At 37.8% G+C, this 18,592-nt stretch overlaps 1 protein-coding gene across 2 annotated transcripts; it reads right to left on the bottom strand.

The window, feature by feature from the left end:
* Positions 1–269: 269 nt before the first annotated feature.
* On the bottom strand, positions 270–10,288 carry LOC134674617 (zinc finger protein 182-like). Of its 2 annotated transcripts, XM_063532734.1 has the most exons (6): positions 10,097–10,288; positions 8,238–8,396; positions 7,208–7,339; positions 6,387–6,458; positions 5,702–5,818; positions 270–5,305 (listed from the first exon to the last, which is right to left on the bottom strand). In XM_063532734.1, the coding sequence occupies exons 1-6, from the start codon at positions 10,226–10,228 to the stop codon at positions 5,057–5,059; spliced, it is 861 nt and encodes a 286-aa protein (XP_063388804.1). In that variant the 5' UTR covers positions 10,229–10,288; the 3' UTR covers positions 270–5,056. The 2 variants fall into 2 exon arrangements, with proteins under 2 accessions (XP_063388804.1, XP_063388805.1); XM_063532735.1 differs by lacking the exon at positions 6,387–6,458.
* Between the last annotated feature and the right edge of the window lie 8,304 nt (positions 10,289–18,592).

The raw sequence follows: 18,592 nt of genomic DNA, 5'->3' as shown, positions 1-18,592 counted from the left end.
CATAGATAGACTTGAGAATACCTCGAATTGGCTACTTGGATATTAAGGGCAAAGAGAATTTCGTATAGAGGCATACTAAATTCTCATCGCATCGAGGCATCGTTTTTCGCGGTTATAGCCCTGGCGCGGATGCGTACGACGAATGTTACCTACTTGCGCCCGCGCCAGCTAGCGGACGCCCTTAAGGGTCACTTTAGGCCACTCTTAAGCCCCCTCCAGACTATGCGCGTGTGAATCGCGGGCGAAGCCGCGAACGCAAGTGTGGCGTCGATTTCGCAGATTGTTCACGCCTTCGCGCCTTGTTCTCCGTTTTTTGTCGGTATTTCGGCCCGCGTCAAAGGAGACGCGAAGCGCGAACTTGCAAGACTCCACATTACATAATATTTTGGCTCCTCTGTGGCAAGATAAATATGAATTATATTATGATTATATTATATTAAGCAGCTATATTTTACGGTTTTACAATAAAACAAAATGCAAAAACAGCTAAATCACGTATGATGCCATAGATAACTAACAGTTAAACTCGATCAGCTGATGCTTTTCCGCCATATTGCCGCAAACCAAACTGCGAAATCGCCGTGAAGTGTGCGAGTGTGGAGTCATACGTCAACTTCGCGATATGTTCGCTCCGCGATGTCGCGCCGCGATTCACGCACATAGTCTGGAGGGGGCTTTAGACAAAGAATCGGCCTAATGGGATTGGCCGGTCGAAGTATTTTACAGATGGCGCCAGCATAGGCTTTACCAGTCAGTCCTAAGATACATTTCTAGTTTCTTTTTTTTACTTTTAACCTAAATCTCATATAACCAAACTCATTGACATAGATATCCAGGGACTGGCTTTACGGGCAATAATAATGAGGCATGACAGGGGCCAGTACAGCGATGTGAAACCGCTACAATGCGATTGGTTGATGAGTTCGCATCACGCGCGCGATTGGTTGACGAGTTCGCATCATGCGCGCGATTGGTTGACGAGTTCGCACTACGCGAGCTATTGGTCGCAACTAGTTGCGTTAGACTGCACGATTGGCTGGAATCCGTGAGTAACACCGCTGAACCAGTACCATTTTTAGTGCCCCATTAGCCCGTCCTTAGATATTATATACGTTAATGACCAAACTAGAGATAGGTAAAAGTGTTAAAACCTATGCTAGCGCCATCTGTACACGCCTTTGACAGTTGCCAACCCCATTGTAGGAACTAAAACAACCTATAAAATTTGAATTTAGATCTATCAGTCTCGGCCTCTTAATTTTTAGTATTTTGGCTAGTTTCAGTATGATGCAGAGATAACTCACCCCTCTGCAAACAAGTTTCTATGCAGGAGGGGTCAGTTATCTCTACAACTACTGTACATAATGCTAAGGGGCTGTCCATAAATTACGTCATCGATTTTTGACCCCCCCCCCAATTTGAAATGACGTAATTTATGAATAGCCCCTAAACAAGAATTCTTAGTGTCATTCTATGGAACTTGCTAACTATGTAAACAAACCGCCATATTGAAATTGTCTCTGAATGATGAATTTACTAGTGACTTTTATTTACATAGTTAGCAAGTTCCATGGAATGACATTTTAAAATAAAATAGTTGCCTAAAATCGAAAACTTGACAGCTCAAGTACATAGCGCTGTAAATTGTTAAATGTTAACGCTTGACATCCTACAGTCTGTATCTTTAGATATTTAAATAAAAATAAACAAACAATTGGTACAATTTCGGGTAGTTATAACATTTATTGGCTAACCGACCATTTACAAAACCGCCTGGATCTGTAACTGAACGACCTGACTTTAGCCTACATTATTTGATCGTGTTATGTTTTCATCTACCCTATAGGAGCTATTCATAGACTATTAGGAATCCTCTAGACCGAGTTTAGAGCAATTAAGTATTGCATGCAACCGATGATGCCAAAAATGCGGGAGTGCGCGGGACGAGGTGAGAGAAGTCCCGCGCCGTGATTGGCCCGTTCAAAGACACTGACGTCAGACAAAGACACTTTCGACTCGAACATGGAGTAAAATTACCGTGCGTGGCAGAGGGGGTAGCGCGACTATGCTTAGTCTGGAGGATGTTTTGCCTGTGGAGCTATTTGAAGGTAGATTTTGTTTACTTTTATTAAATACCTAAAGATACAGAGTATAGTTACCGTTACGTCTTCTTTTTAACCGACTTCCAAATCCCAAAGGAGGTTATCAATTCGGTTGTATGTTTTTTTTTATATTCGACTGCACGTGTACCATCACGCTCCGCGGTCCTAGCTAAATTGGTTGTTCAATACTTACGCTATAGAATTTCCAATTTAGCGAGAACCCTAAATGGCATAATACCGCGTGGTGACTTGACAGTCGGTATCAAAGATATATTTATGTACATTTTTCGCCTTATTCTTATTACAAAGGAGTAAGGTGCAAAAGTGTAAACATATATTTAACGTCAACTGTACAACAACAACAATAATATTATACTCAATTTCACGCGGCATAAGTACAGTCGAATTTATGACCCATTTTGTACCTTGTTACTGTGACAATTAGTATGAGTTGTCTATAGTTCGTTTTTGAAGTGAAAACTTCTTTAGCGGCGCTGAGCACTTTTTGAGGTGGGGAAAAAATGATAAACTCGATTCAGCGTAACGCGTAACGTAACGCTGACGTCATGTGTCACGGACAATGTTATTCACCAAATAACTTTAGTCATAACGTATTATAATCAGGTCAATTATTTAAAACTGGACTTTTATATTAAGCAATAAAGCTCAATGTTTAAATCTTGTACGGGCTGAAATACGAGGATCTCACAGTTACATTGTAACTTTATATCACTCAATTTATAATTCAATAAGGCTACATCTTGATGAAATCTCTAATAAAAGTGAACTCTAGTACTGGTGAATAAAAGTTAAAATATCATGACCAAATATATTTAGATGCGAGGTCTGCAAGGTAACTTTACAATTTCTATTCGAATTTTAAACAATTAACGCTACAAATTTAAGCTCACTGGCCAGCAATTTCGGAATTATAGTTTTTCAATAGAAAGGAGGATGGGTCCATTATACATAGTGCTGCGGACATTTTGGACTAGTCATTGAGTTTTCACTTCTGTCGGCACTCCCGGAGTGCAACCCGTTGTTTTTTTTAGCATTAGAAAGAACTTGCAAGAAGGTAAGCGATCTAGACATGTCTTTTAATTGAAAAACGCTTTTTAAAAATCAGTAACTATTACTTATGAAAGCAGAAGAATATAAATGATCGTATTAGATTCATAATTGTTACATATTTGCCGTGACTTATTTTTTAAACGTGTTTTTCAATAAAAAGAGACGTGAAGATTGTTTACCTTATTTCTAATGCTAAATAAAACGAAGTATAGCGACTTTCATATTGATTGTCACTGTGATAGGGTACAAAATGGGCCATAAATTAAAACTTTCGGCTGTACTACTTTGCTATGTGTTTTGAACATACAAAACATTCACGTTCACAATAATAGTTGGATTTCTCTATGATCTGATCACAGATTCTCCGATAATGTTTTAAACTAAGGTCATAAATTATGACATTTTGGTTTAATCCTTTCACAGGCATTGTACGATTTATCGACATACATGTGATACATGGTAATATAATTTCATCCTTAGCAATCCGATTTAAGGTTCAAATTAAATAGCATGTTCGCAAAATGAGATTCGTTATCAAATAAATCATCAAAACTTAAATAAAATAAATAATTCTCTCTCTCTCATTGATAAAAAATAATACTTACTTATATTATGCATAATTTGTTCACTGTATTTTTAAATATACTTACATAATTAAATTATACATAAAGTAAACCCTAGAAATTACACCCTGCTGTTATTTTCGTGCCTACTCCGTAGTAGCACCTGAGTACCCGTGTCAGGCGTGACTCACTCCGCGATTTCGTCGCTTTGCAGGTAGCTAAAAGTACATCCGTTCGACCCCAATTTTGGGGTTTGCCATAAGCCGCGCGTGGCGCTGTCGCCACCTAGCGGCCATATCTGTGCTGATCGTAACAGACGCGTTTTGTTAGAGAGCGAGTCTTCTGTACCTAGTACTATTGTTTATTCTGTGCCTGTGTACTTATTACATAGTTACATCATTAAATCAGCCTGATCATGAAATTCCGAGGGATATAATAAAATGCCGCCATTTCAACTTTATTATACAGCTTATGAATTGGTTTAATTAATAAAAAAAGCGGTGGTGGCCGAATGGATATGACGTCAGACTTTCAATCCTGGCTCGTACCAATGAGTTTTTCGGAACTTATGTACGAAATGTCATTTGATATTAACCACCAGCTTTTCGGTGAAGGAAATCATCGTGAGGAAACCTGCATATATCTGCGAAAAAACTCAAAGTTGTATGTGAAGTCCCGAATCCGCATTGAGCTAGCGTGGGGACTATACCCCAAGCTCTCTCGCACATGAGAGGAGGCCTGTGCCCAGCAGTGGGACTTATATAGGCTGAATTATTAGTAAATTGTTTATACGACAACGGTTTCACTCACTTGAATTTTTAGTCGCTATTGGCGACATTATATATTATTATATATTATATTAATTAATTGAAAACACAATCCCCTAACGGTCGGCGCCCTCTCAATTCTTATCAGAATAAAGAATCATTAACCGTAAGTTTTAACAAACTTGGGCTGTAGTGACTATAATTCGTCAAATTCTGTAAGTTCTAGGTTTTTTAAAACTTAATTTATTGGCACATGTAATCAATTTTATCAATTATCAGACTTACTTAATATGAACATTACAACTAAAAAAAATACGCTTACCACAAGGATTTTCGTACATTGCACGCGCATAATTATATTGCTGTCACGCTCGCATAGTGACATTGACAGCCAACATCATTGGCGGGACAGCAATGTATAATCGAGATAGCAAGTGTCGGGTTAGTGTACAAAAATCCTTGTGTGAAGCGTCTTTTTTTTAGACAGAAGTCTAAATTCAACAAATATGATAAAACTTAAAGACTTTTCTCTGAATATAACAAATATGATTTATCAGTCATCATCATCTTCATCGTGTAAGTTTGAAATATGCTGCCTTAAGCTCACGCGCTGCGCGAAGCTCTTCTTACAATGTTTGCACTTAAACGGTTTCTCCCCCGTGTGTGTCCGGATATGCTTTTCCATATCGCCTTTGGTGGCGAACTTTTTGCCGCATGCGTCTAGGGGGCAGAATATTTTCTTGTTGTGCAGCCTCTGGTGTAAGTACAGTTTTTTGTATTTGTCGAAACTTTTGTCGCAGTCCTGGAATAATAGGGAACATTACGCGAAACTCTGCATAGGGGGCGCCACTACCACTATCCATCACAATCTGGGGGTCTACCGCGAAACAAGAAAACCGAAATTTCGTTATCTAACGCCTCTATCACTTGCATATTCGAGCGATAAAGAGGCAGTTAACTAAATTTCTATTTTCGAGTTTCCCGGTAGGCCCTTGTTAACAAGCCGCCTAAATGCATTTGAACGAGCCTTTATGATTTACTCGTTACATTTATTTTGGAGATACAATAATGGTCTTTCTATATTATATACAAAAAATAATTTGAAAAATACTTATACATACATATTTCACTGAAATTGGACCATAGTTGTAAGTTGTGGACTAAAGTTACCCGATTTTCCGGTACCTGCTGTACTTACATTACAATAAAAGGTGACCGTTTCATCATCATCCCCTGTTTTGGTCCGTTTGCATCGATTTTCTTCTTCCACTTTTACTTTTAATATTTTATCTGGAGTTTTCGTTTTAGTAGGGCTCTGAAAAAAGTACAGTACTTACTTAATTTATTTTTATCATATTCACTCTTGTTTTATTACATAAATATTTATACATATATTATATATTACACCTTATAAAACAAAGTCCCCCGTCGCGTCTGTTTTGTTTGTCTGTGTGTATGTATGTTCGCGATAAACTCAAAAACTACTGAACGGATTTTCACCTATCAATAGAGTGATTCTTGAGGAAGGTTTAAGTGTATAATTTACATTAGAATAGAATAGAAATACATTTGAATACGGGTTGAAATTTGGGTTTTCTGTAACCCGTGCGAAGCCGGGGCGGGTCGAGTATTATATGGATGGAAGGTGGTTATCGTCAGACATCGTAAATTTTATAGCATTTTTGGTGCACTGGAGTGGTGTTAACAGAATTGGTATAGATAATTCCAACTGAAATGGTAAATTAAGGTTAATATTAACGTAATTAACGCTAATTAATCATTAGGGTTGAAATTGTTTATACCAATTCCGTTAACACCACTCCGCTGCACCAAAAATGCTGTAAAATTGACGGTCTGGTTATCGTGCATAGGTTAATACTTACTGAAGTGGACTGAGATGAAGGTGGAAATAGATCTTTCCTCAAAAGTATTGTTTGTTTAAACACAGGGATAGCCTGCAAAAATTGAATGACGATTTATAATTAGGTATTGATAACTGGAATCATATCATATATAAATATATTATGATTATATTAAGGTCGAAAAACTGGAATGACCTAAGGAAAATTGTTATCAGAAAGGTAACACAATTTGACATTCCATAATTTGAAATTAAACATAAATTCTAAACCAGTTTCGTACACATTTCGACATAGAAACAATTGTGTAAAAAAGCACTCCTTAAGTATCCTACCTGGGGGCATTGACCTATATGTTATTTCGTAAAGACCGGCCTTACGAAAGTTACGAATACTACGAAGTGGGTCAGTTCGTTGGTACAGTCGTTCGTATCGTGATGGCAGATGCTCCGAAAAGTCAGGTGACAATTTCACTTCAATTTCAGGTATTATTAATATGTACATTCATTTTCACACAGTCAAACAAGACGTCCGCGAGGCCACAGCAATTTCGTCATATAAAGCAGTAGTATCACGATCCCGACTATCGGGTCGTCCGGCCTGGGAACGAAACCATAAAATACCCGATAGTCGGGTTTTCGGCACTGAATGTGTTAAAGTTTCATTTGTTGTTTTCTATCAATGATCGTCATCTTGGTTAGCATGCATCTGTAATTCTGTAAAAGTGTATAATGATAAGCCATCGAGTTGGCTCGCGAGCCAACCCGGTATCCATTGCGCGCGGCTGCCGCGCGAGCCAATGTTCGATGGTTTGCCGCGCGATATGGAGACGAGGCTATATATACCTTAGTGCTGTTTTCTTCGCCTTCTTTTAGGAGAAAACTTAATTTCTCTTTTGAGCTTTTAGGATGTTTACTACTCTCTGAAGTTTCAGACCCTGCTTTAGACGCAGTGTCATGGGTTGTCCGAGTGCTAGGCTGCAACGAAAAACCACAGTTAATGGAATAATCCTGATACAAATGTAGAGCATAATTGTTTTCCATCGCATTTTCTCCGAAACGTTCGTACTTGTCAATTTGTCATGTTACTTCAGTCAACCTCAGTACTTTATGTACCGAGACATTGAAATAGCAAGACACATTCGTGTGAAAATACGATTGAAAACAATTATACACTTTAAGCCCTTATAAGGCAGTGGGAACTAATTTTGAACTTTATTTTGAAGTGATAGGGTTAAATTTTGCGTAATTTCTGACATACCATGCCTTATAAAGGGTTAAATTGGTTTGTTGAAATAAAGTCCAATACTATTCTAATGGTAAATGATTTAGATTTCAATGAAGTTTAATGTAATGGGGTGTAAGAACTGTAAACGTCTCTAAGTGTCACAAGTATATAATAAAATAAGTTTTTGGCAAATATTTCATTTTTGGGACAAGCTTTTGTCGCTGACTGTACTTTTCTTCCCACGGGCAACATGACAGACAGGTGAGTATTAACTCATCGAGACAATTCTAAAAACCCCAAACTGAAGTAGGTTTCATTGTTTTATCACAGAGTTCCTATGGCCACCTCCGGTCTCCATCATCAGATCAGCTCAATGACACCATAATATTGCATTGTCACCCGATTTACGTATGTATGCAAAATTTCAGCACAATCGGAAAACGGGAAGTGGATCAAATTTAACTTGCGAGATTTGATTACAGACCGACAATGGGACAGGTGAAAGTAAATAAAAGCTTGTAAAAAAAACCAGTTTATCAAATTATCCTTAGAGATATATAGGGTCTCGAACAGTTGAAGTCTTATCTTTAGTTCCCAAAGTATGTATATTTTTAATAATTTATCATGAAAAAAAATAAACATAGGTACCTCAAGAATAACAGTTTCAGCGTCAGAATCGACATCACCAAATAAAGTGTGGAGATGTGCATCATTCTTCTTAGCCAGTATTCTCAACTCCTTCGAACTTTTCACTACGTCCAGACATTTTGTACACACTTTGTGCGGTAAGTTATCCGCGTGAGCAAGCTGAAATAAATGAGAGAGTGAGACGCAATGAACATTGGACAAAAACATTTGACAGGTGGAATACCACTCTAATGGGTCCATATTGGCTCATATACAATTTATTAATCGAATAGTTCTAATAATACCGCTTTGTAGTCATAATCATCATTTCTCCGAAAATTATTTCTCATATTATTTTTTTGATAGTTTTTTGTACTACTACCTACATTATCCATAACGGTACATATTCCGTTTTTTTTTACTCATAATGTTGTCACTGAGAATGTATCTGTGCCTATAATGTTATTTGTAAGAATTTCTCGAAGACTAAGGCGGGAGCATTTGCTCTCTCTACGGTCACAGGATTTTGGTTCTGTGAAGGTCGCAGTTCTAACCTAACCTAACCCACCTTTCTGGCAGCATTTCGGTTCTGTGAGGGTTGCAGTTCTAACCTAACCTAACCCACCATTCTGGCAGCATTTCGGTTCTGTGAGGGTCGCAGTTCTAACCTAACCTAACCCACCTGTCTGGCAGCATTTCGGTTCTGTGAGGGTCACAGCTCTAACCTAACCCACCTTTCTGGCAGTATTTCGGTTTTGTGAGGGTCGCAGTTCTAACCTAACCTAACCCACCTTTCTGACAGGATTTTAACCTGACTTGACCAAATTTTTTGTATTTGTCTTTTTTTTCTTATTTGCAGGTGCATGCTGCTGCTATAAATAATATATGCATAAATTTTAGTAATAGAGATATTTATGGAGAATGACATTATGAATATAATAAATTCGAAGTTCCAATGAGTATTGTTTAAAATGAAAATGTATAATGATAATTAGGATGTAAAATTGTATGTGATACATTTTCGGAGTTTCAATAATCGAATTTGCAATTTTATATGAACTTTGGCGCACCCCACTCTAATACCTTGTTGAGTTTCTTCACATTTTTTTTAATATGGTCAATGTGGGCTTACGTCATAGGGGCTATTCTCTCCACTAGCGTTTTTCTTGAACAACATTGATAATTTCGTCGACAAAGCAGTGATTGCTTTTAGTTTCAGCAATCAAAAGCGATTTTTTTTCCTACAATTGAAAATCAAAGAAATATACGCTTGTGGACGGAATTGTCCCTATGAAGGAATTAGCCACATTGAACTTATACAAAAGCTTGTGAAGGCACCTTAAAAGGGTGCCTTAGGACAGCAATAATGTATGTAATCATATAAATATTTAAATTAGCATGAAAGATATCCGACTTTTCTTGGTCTTACTCTAGTAAATAAGTTTTTGGCAAAAATGACATTTTTGGTACAAGCTTTTATTGCTGACTGTACTTACTACATACAGATGCCAATTTTCATGATGCTACGATCCTTGGAAGATGGTTAAATTAGTTACCTTAGATTCCATTACATAGTTACATACAGGTCAACCTAATAAAAGCTTGTTAAAAAGAAATTAACCCTAACAATTCGCTATCTGCAATTTTAATGCACATATTCATACATCTCAGCAGAGCACATTGGCTTTTAAACGCGGTTTAGAACGGCGGCATAACATCCGACTGTGTCTGTTTACTTTTTTATCAGTTTTACACTTTCCCCTAACATTTAGGGGAAACTGGCATCGACAGAAACTATATGTAACCTATAATTAACCGGCATTTTGGTAGCTCACGTCGCCGTGTAATTGTAAAGCAAATTATTTCGCAATGCGACTTACTTTCACACCTGTGCATGCAAAAATGTCTTCAAGGAACTCTCCGGACTCGAATACATCAGTGGCGCCGGCGTTCTCGAGGCACAGCCTGCATAACTCGTAAAAGAATAGATTTCTCGGTGCTTCGGTGCTCATAATTCTTATTATTCTTATTAATCACAAAACATCTGAATAAACAAAACAGCACTTTACAGTTTCCAATCATGCCATATGCCTATTTATGTTGTTTGCTTTGCTGTCATTTTGACAGTTGCTGAATGTCATTTTTTTTTCATTCGTCCATCTGGCCAGGCTAAGACCATAGGCCATACTGCCTCGTCTTCGGATTGCTAAATGTCAGCTGCTGGTACTTATAAAAGCCGTGACAGACTGGCGCACTGGACCGCGACCTTGGTGCGGTCAAAATATCTCTTTCTCGCCATAACTTACAGCTGTGTTCTTAACGCACGTATGGCGACCACGGTCGCGGAGCGGTGCAGTAGTCTGTTACGGCTGTTATAAAAGCTGTAACAGGCTACAATCGCTAGGTGCACACGGGGCCCCTGCCCTCATTTTCTACGTTTAGGCCCCATTCATACGACAGTTTAATAGCGTCGCGTTAAAACCAGACGTGAAGCCCCCTCCAGACTATGCGCGTGAATCGCGGGCGAAGCCGCGAACGCGAGTGTGGAGTCCTGAACGCAGACCTGCGAAATCGACTCCACACTCGCGTTCGCGGCTTCGCCCGCGATTCACGCGCATAGTCTGGAGGGGGCTTGAGAAGTTCCGCACGCTAAGATCGATTTAGGCGAACGCACAGTCAAATATCCAACAACGCTCGATAAAAAAGCGCCACCGCCATCGTATGAATCGGGTATCCATTTGTGTCATTTAAACGCTTTTATAACGCGCGCTGTGAAAGCGCTCGCGTCTATGAGGTCTAAGGCTTATGAATCTGTCCCGGTCCGAGGCTTGTTCGATCGTGTGAACGGTGGTCCGCCGTACGTTCGTTAAGGACGCAGCTCTATGTGAGAGCCATGTGAGAGCGAAAAATAGATATTTTGTCCAGTCCAAAGTCGCGGTCCTGTACGTCCGTCTGTTATAGCTTTTAGTACTGCCGCGAGGTCTAATAGGTAGTCCCTATACTCCCTACCTATGACAATGGTCAGGCAAAGTCCAATTTTAAATTTTTCTTATAATTAGCAGCAAGATGGACGTTTTATTTACGTTTATTACACACAAATTGTGTGACACAATCATACCTTCATGGCAAAATAGTCAGTAAGTATTTGGTAAGTATGCCACCTGTAGTAAGTACTCACACACACAAGGGGAACAAGTATAGATATGGCTCGTTACGTCACCAGTAGCTGAGATCGACATGCCCGCTCTCACCATCGGCTCTCGCGTGACTGTCGCCCCACCACCCGTGAACCCGAGACTACGTCATCCCTACTGTAGCTAAATGACACAAACACTACACCACCTATACAATGATGAGGCATGTGCGGGGGCGTTGTATGGAGGTTACCAGTCTTCCATATTAACTAGAGTCTGGCTAGCCAAAAATTGTTGACAGATATTTCGTTGTTGTATCACCAATTGTCTATGATTTGAAAAAAAGCTAAAAGTCAGTTGTCGATTTATGTCATTCATTCAAATTGTTTGCGGTTTTTATGGGGTTTATTTTAAATAATATTAATAATTTCTATGCTGAGTGAGGTTCACAAACTATTATTTAAGCTCGTAAATAATTACGACAATGTGCGAAGTCGACGTGTAGCGTTGTATAATGAAAAAGTGCAATGTTTACAACTTCTAACCAAATGTAAACAAAATACGAGGTTGGTGCTCTATAAATATTTTGATACTTTAAGTACTAGTTCTAACATTTGCCGATTACTTTGATTAAGTACGTGAATTTATTAATGCCTGAATCTCATAAATAGGACAAGTGTATAAAGAAACGGATAAATTAAAAGTTCTGAAAAATATCTATAAAATCTAAATATTGGAACGTAAACATGTGTGTTTGTCGTTGACTGTACTTTAAATAGTGGTAGAAATTATGTGAGCTGACTTTGAGTGCACTTAAACGTTTATTTAGCTTATTTCCTTAGGTACCTTATTTGTGCACAGAATATCAAAGATATTGTCTAGTATCAAAACTATAATTCCTACTACACAAAGTGTGACCAGCCCAAGATTTTTTGAATTTCCCGCCAATAATTTAGGTAAAATTTCAGTAGCCAGACTCTAGTCTTTTGTCAACGGTATTGCATGGACTCGTTGGAGTCATTGGCCTCCATGGAGCTTCAAATAGAAAGATAAAATCTTTTTAGAGCAGTATTTCTATGTTTTCATGTTAATGTCATTGTCATCCTTTTGTCATCACTCAAAGTCAACCTAAAGGGCTCTGCGTTACGAAATTCACCGTAATCGTAAAACAATAAAATCATAATATTATCATAGGAAATGTGAAACACAATGCTTGTGAATTATTGGAAACTTATTTAAAGTTTTAGGAGTCCAGAGTAAAGGTGGAAAAGTAGACAACGGAGGTACGAGCTTTGTAGGTAAGTAGTAGGTAGTAAATAAACACGTTGGCTGCCCACCATCAGTGGGGAGACACTCCTGACTTCGGTCGAACTCGGCTCCGTTCGGCTCGGCATTGCTCCGAGCAATTATTAGGGTTGGCACCACTTGACTTCCTTGTGCGTGCACGACCACAGATAAGATAATCACTTGAATTTTGACAACCCTAAATAGCCGATACAGCCATATTAGAAAGGGACAGCATGATTCGACCCTGAACCGCTGTCAAACTTCGGTTTTATAGGAAGTTTCCTTTCTGTACGGTAGTACTATTAATTATTCTGTGACCATACTACGAGTACAGACAGCTACAGTATTAGGTACTCCCACGCTCCATAGAAATTGACTGAACCCACTGGTGATGCTCAAAGCATCGCTGTAAATCAAACAAACAACAACGTAAGACAAAAGTAAACATACTTTTTAGCAGAGATGTGACTTATTTGAAATACTTGTATTTAAAATGCAAAATACCTATTTTGTATTTTGTATTTAAATACCTTTTGAAGAAAACTATTTTGTATTTTATTTGAAATAGTTTTTGGGACCTATTTTCTATTTTCAAAATAAAAAATACTTTAGTAGGTAGGTAATATAGGTAGGAGTTACAATCTCTTCTGATGTTACAATCCTGCCAAGTCTCTCATTCTTTTAACATGGAACTGTTGAAACGTCGCACATGACCACAAGCGTAGCGAGTGGTTAAAAAGTGGAATCTTGAGTGTTGCGAGGGTTTCAAGGCACGAGAGGAGATCAAACTTTTCTGCCCTGGTGAAACACAAACGAGACGTTTTCACACACTAACGAGAGGCATTATACTAGCTGTAAAACATTACAAATTAATGCTTTAAAAGTTGGCCGTTAAAAACCATCATCCATACCTACATCCCACCGGTTAATATGAGCAAACAACTAGAAATTTGCACTTTAGATAGAGGATTGATTTCAAAGAATAAAGAGAGTCTTTTCAACTCGGAAATTCCGAGTAATACTTTTTAATTCAGACTAGGTATTCACTACTCAGAGTACCTTTTATCGCAAAGTATTTGTATTTTTAAAAAGTATTTTGAAAATACCTATTTCGTATTTTGTATTTAAATACAAATTAAAAAACTATTTTGTATTTTGCATTTGAAATAGTATTATCAAGGAAGTATTTGTATTTTGTATTTAAATACTTTTTATAAAGTATTTTTCACATCTCTGCTTTTTAGGGTTCCGTACCCAAGGGGTAAAAACGGGACCCTATTACTAAGACTCCACTGTCCGTGATAGCTGATAGCTGGGTTGAAATTTTCACAGATGATGTATTTCTGTTGCCGCTACAACAACAAATACTAAAAAGTACGGAACCCTCGGTGGGCGAGTCCGACTCGCACTTGTCCGGTTTTTTATAGTGTCAATATCCAATGGGGACTAAGTATATGTTTTTATGGAGCGGTTGTCCCCTTTCCTCTTACTTAAGCATAGCAGCTTAGTCACACGGGCGACATTTCTTTGGCGACGGGCCAAATAGAACCCTATCTTTTGTTTACCGATAGCTGGTCGCCAAGCGACGCCCTACGGGCTACGCATCGATCGAGGCTAGCTCACTTCACGGGACTAGGCTAATTACTGTGCTCTCGATTAACTGCCGTATTCGAACTTAAAGATATTCACAAGACACGACACGTACATCCATTCTAGATACGTTATAGTTTAGATATCAACTACTTCTTTTTTGCATCGCAATTCGGGCAACCAATGTCACTTTTACGTTTGATAGAGTAAGATCTATTAGATGTGAATTGGATCTCTAAGTCATATCCTGTGGAAATCGTTCAAGAGTATCTCCAGAATCGCGCAAATGTCAAATTTGATAGGTTAAATCTTAAACATATCGTTAATTCGTTATCGTATCTTGGTGTTGTCTAAAAGATATCTAATAGATGTCTAGTTCAAAATCCGAATCGGGCCCTTAGGAGCATTCCATAAAATTGTGTCAACAAACGTCCCGTACAATACAATCTCGGCATTTGCAGGATTTGCAGGTATAGGAGTTTCTTTTTTGCTGTCCGAAAAATGCTTAGGGTACAGTACCTATTCTACATGTTAGGGAAATAGAACGGAACAAGACACAAACTCGTTCTAATTGAAAATAGTTTTTTGGAGAACAAACATAAAGTTAGACCAAAGTCTGCAAAGATTTTGACCGCACACGCAGTGCAGTGCAAGTGTTTTTAAAACGTCAAACTACTATGAAATTATAAATAACACTTGCACTGCGTGTGCTATCAAAATTGCTGCAGACTTATCTTGGTCTAACTCTACAGACTTTCACATTTAAAATATACCTATATTAGTTTCTCCGTAGGTTTTAAGGGTACCTGTCACTGGTGCCTGGTTAAAATAATATATTGAAGGCCATACGTGTACAGTCAGCAGCAGAAGTTGCTAAGCGGGCGAGGTGTTCAAAATGATCTTGACGCGACTTTATTGTTAAGAGAATAAGAGCGTGTCAAGGTAATTTTGAACACCTCGCCCGCTTAGCAACTTCTGCTGCTGGCTGTATAAACAGCGACACTCTGAACTGTACATCAGTGGACCTTATTACAAAAGGCATAAAGATCCACCGATGTACAAACAGTGTGGGCGATGGTACCTACGTCCTGCCGTATTCGAACTTCAAGATATTCACAAGAGACGACACGTACTAGATCCATTCTAGATACGTTATAGTTTAGATATCAACTAGTTCTCTTTTGCAGCGCAATTCGGGCAACCAATGTCACTTTTACGTTAGATAGAGAAGGATATCTATTAGATGTTAATTGGATCTCTAAGTTATATCCTGTGGAAATCGTTCAAGAGTATCACCAGAATCGCGCAAATGTCAAAGTTGACAAGTTAGATCTTAAACATATCGTTATCGTATCTTGGTGATGTCTAAAAGATATCTAATAGATGTCTATTTAAAAATCCGAATCGAGCCCGTCATATCTGTATAGGGATATAAAAATAATGAAATTACAATGTTTGATTAAACCCATATAATAGATAAGCTCACTCGATGTTTTGATAAAACTACACTTGAAATCCGTTATTCAAGGTTATCTCTGTTATCAGGGAAATTGCATATATGCCGATCCCTGGCAATGTGATTCTAAACTAAGGACTATAGGCATGAAGGATTTCGCACATTAAGAGCCCATCAACATGCGCACTATAGTTTGTTTTTTTAGCATTAGAAAGAACTTGAAAGAAGGTAAGCGATCTTGGCATGTCTTTTAATTGAAAAACGCTTTTTAAAAATCAATAACTATTAGGTACTTATGAAAGCAGAAGAATTTAAATGATCGTATTAGATTCATAATTGTTACATATTTGCCGTAACTTATTTTTAAAATGTGTTTTTCAATTAAAAGACACATCAAGATTGTTTACCTACCTAATTTCTAATGCTAAAAAAAACGAAGTATAGCGCCACTGCTAAATAATCGTGATTATTTAAATTTAACGACAAGTATTTAAAAAAGTGGGCCGCTACAGACTGTATTCTGTATTTAAGTACCTTTTGAATACATCAAACTAGTTTTTAGGGTTCCGTAGCCAAATGACAAAAAACGGAACCCTTATTATGTAGCTGGATTCGTCGATGTATGAACTATGAACTCTAAACAAAAACGGCCGTTTTAACTTTGCACGCATAGATTAAATTATTATTTATTATTATAAGGACACTGTCGAATTTTTTTAGTAATGAACTATTGTAGATAATGTAAGACGTAGAACTTTATAATTAAAATAAACTTACTGTAAGTACTAACTTACCTATCTACATCTACAATATTTGAACACGGGTCCCTCTACGAAGCTACGAGCCTACGCGGCAGTACCGCGTAGCACCCCGTCCGTAGCACCCGCTACGGCATGGTTACATAATAACGTAAACAAACATTGTGTTGACAATTTTAGGTATGTCCCTATTTACATTTATTTGGTTTTTAAATTGTTGTCAGTGTAATTTGTAAGTTTTGGTTTGTTTCGTTTTTATAGATTCGAGTGCTTTCTTTATTGTGAATATTTAAAATTAGATTTGAATGGGGCGTCTAATACTATAGCCGAGCTATTGTTTGATACAACTCGTTTGCTGCTTAAATAGATGTCTCCACGGTTTTATTTAACTAGGCCTTCAAGAGCCTAGTTATTTTGTGAGTGTAATTTTTTTACCGTTTTTTAATAGCACTTTCATACCGTTTACTGTCTCCCTTAAGGATATTTTCCGGGGTAAATTGTCGTGGGAAATTTATTCGAATCCATTTTGCCATAAAATAATACCAACATGCATCCACCCTCACAAACTTTCCATAAGTATTAAGATTAGGACGATTACAGGTACAAGTTGCGAGAAATTCTCGTAAATTTTGGGATTATTTCACAAAGAATATATATAAGTTTCCATTTTTTAAATGAAAACATTCGATCCACGTGCAAATATATATACACTATACAGTTTCCGAAATGATTCCATGTGTAAATTTTAACATAAGTATATAATGAAGATACAAGACTTAAATAATGACATGGGTAATAAATAAAAATTATGAATATTAATTTTCTCTATGTACTTTATGAAAAGCTGTATTTATCTATTAGCTTTTGCCCGCGACTTCGCCTGCGTGGAATCAGTAACAGCAGCTAGTGTTAGCATAATAAATTGTAATAGCAATCGTTCAATTTGAGCATAAGTTTCAATCATTGATCAGGCAATTCATTAACTCTCTCAATTCCACCCCCCCTTTTCACTCTCTTTATGGATGATTCCCGACTTAAAAACTATCCTATTTCCTACCCCGTGACTCAAAATAGCTCTATGCCAAATTTCAACTAAATCGGTTCAGCGGTTTAAGCGTGAAGAGGTAACAGACAGACAGTTATTAGTATGGATGATTAAATGTTTTATTTAATCAGGGTTATATATACTACACATAATTACTTTCGTGAGAACTGGAAGTATGAGTTAAATTGTTTGCACGTGTGTGTCCCGTTTCTTATAATAAATATTTAATTTCAAGGACTTACCCCCTTATTCATAAACGTTTACTAAAGTTGACAAGCTGATAGTAATCGTTTGTCCCTTTCCGACGTATTGGTATGTTGGAAAGGGACAAACGATTATTATCGGCTTGTGAATTTTAGTAGAAGTTTATGAATAAGAGGGGGCCCGATTCGGATTTTGAAATAGACATCTACATATTAGATATCTTTTAGACATCACCAAGATACGATAACGATATGTTTAAGATCTAACCTGTCAAATTTGACATTTGCGCGATTCTGGGGATACTCTTGAACGATTTCCACAGGATATGACTTAGAGATCCAATTCACATCTTATAGATATCTTACTCTATCTAACGTTAAAGTGACATTGGTTGTCCGAATTGCGCTGCAAGAGAGAACTAGTTGATATCTAAACTATGACGTAGGCAGGCGCGGATCCACCGTTGTGGGCACGGTGGGCATGCCCACAACCCTGATAGGGTGCCCTATTGATTCCCCGAGTAGAATTACGCCGATTTTTGTTTTGCAGACGCCTTGGCAAAGGAACATTTAGCAGAATTTCATCAGGTATACGCAGAGTAGTCAGTTGATTGATACGCAGATATGCTATCATCAAGTACCCTCGACTCGCACTTGGCCGATTTTGGAGTGGCTGTAACCACAACCTTTTTTGAGGGCTGGATCCGCGCCTGGACGTAGGTATCTAGAATGGATCTAGTACGTGTCGTCTCTTGTGAATATCTTGAAGTTCGAATACGGCAGAGGGTTAATGTTTGTATTGCATCGTATGTTTTAACTACACTAGCACAACTGCTTTATTGTATGTTTATAAATTGGAAATCACTCAAGAAGTTCAAAGCAATAATAATAATAGTCCGGGAG

The sequence above is a fragment of the Cydia fagiglandana genome, chromosome 20, assembly GCF_963556715.1.
Source record: "Cydia fagiglandana chromosome 20, ilCydFagi1.1, whole genome shotgun sequence".
NCBI classification, from domain to species: Eukaryota; Metazoa; Arthropoda; class Insecta; order Lepidoptera; family Tortricidae; genus Cydia; species Cydia fagiglandana.
The sequence above is the reverse complement of the archived record's forward strand: the minus strand, read 5'-3'. Positions and strand labels throughout refer to the sequence as shown.

What these genes read in the sequence shown, in the direction of transcription:
- LOC134674617 (XM_063532734.1), bottom strand. Translation starts at nt 10,228, where the DNA reads ATGAGCACCGAAGCACCGAGAAATCTATTCTTTTACGAGTTATGCAGG. An exon ending in CTGAAACTGTTATTCTTGAG is followed by an intron (nt 7,340 to 8,237) that starts GTACCTATGTTT and finishes TTTTCGTTGCAG; the next exon opens with CCTAGCACTCGGACAACCCA. An exon ending in GCGAAGAAAACAGCACTAAG is followed by an intron (nt 6,459 to 7,207) that starts GTATATATAGCC and finishes CAATTTTTGCAG; the next exon opens with GCTATCCCTGTGTTTAAACA.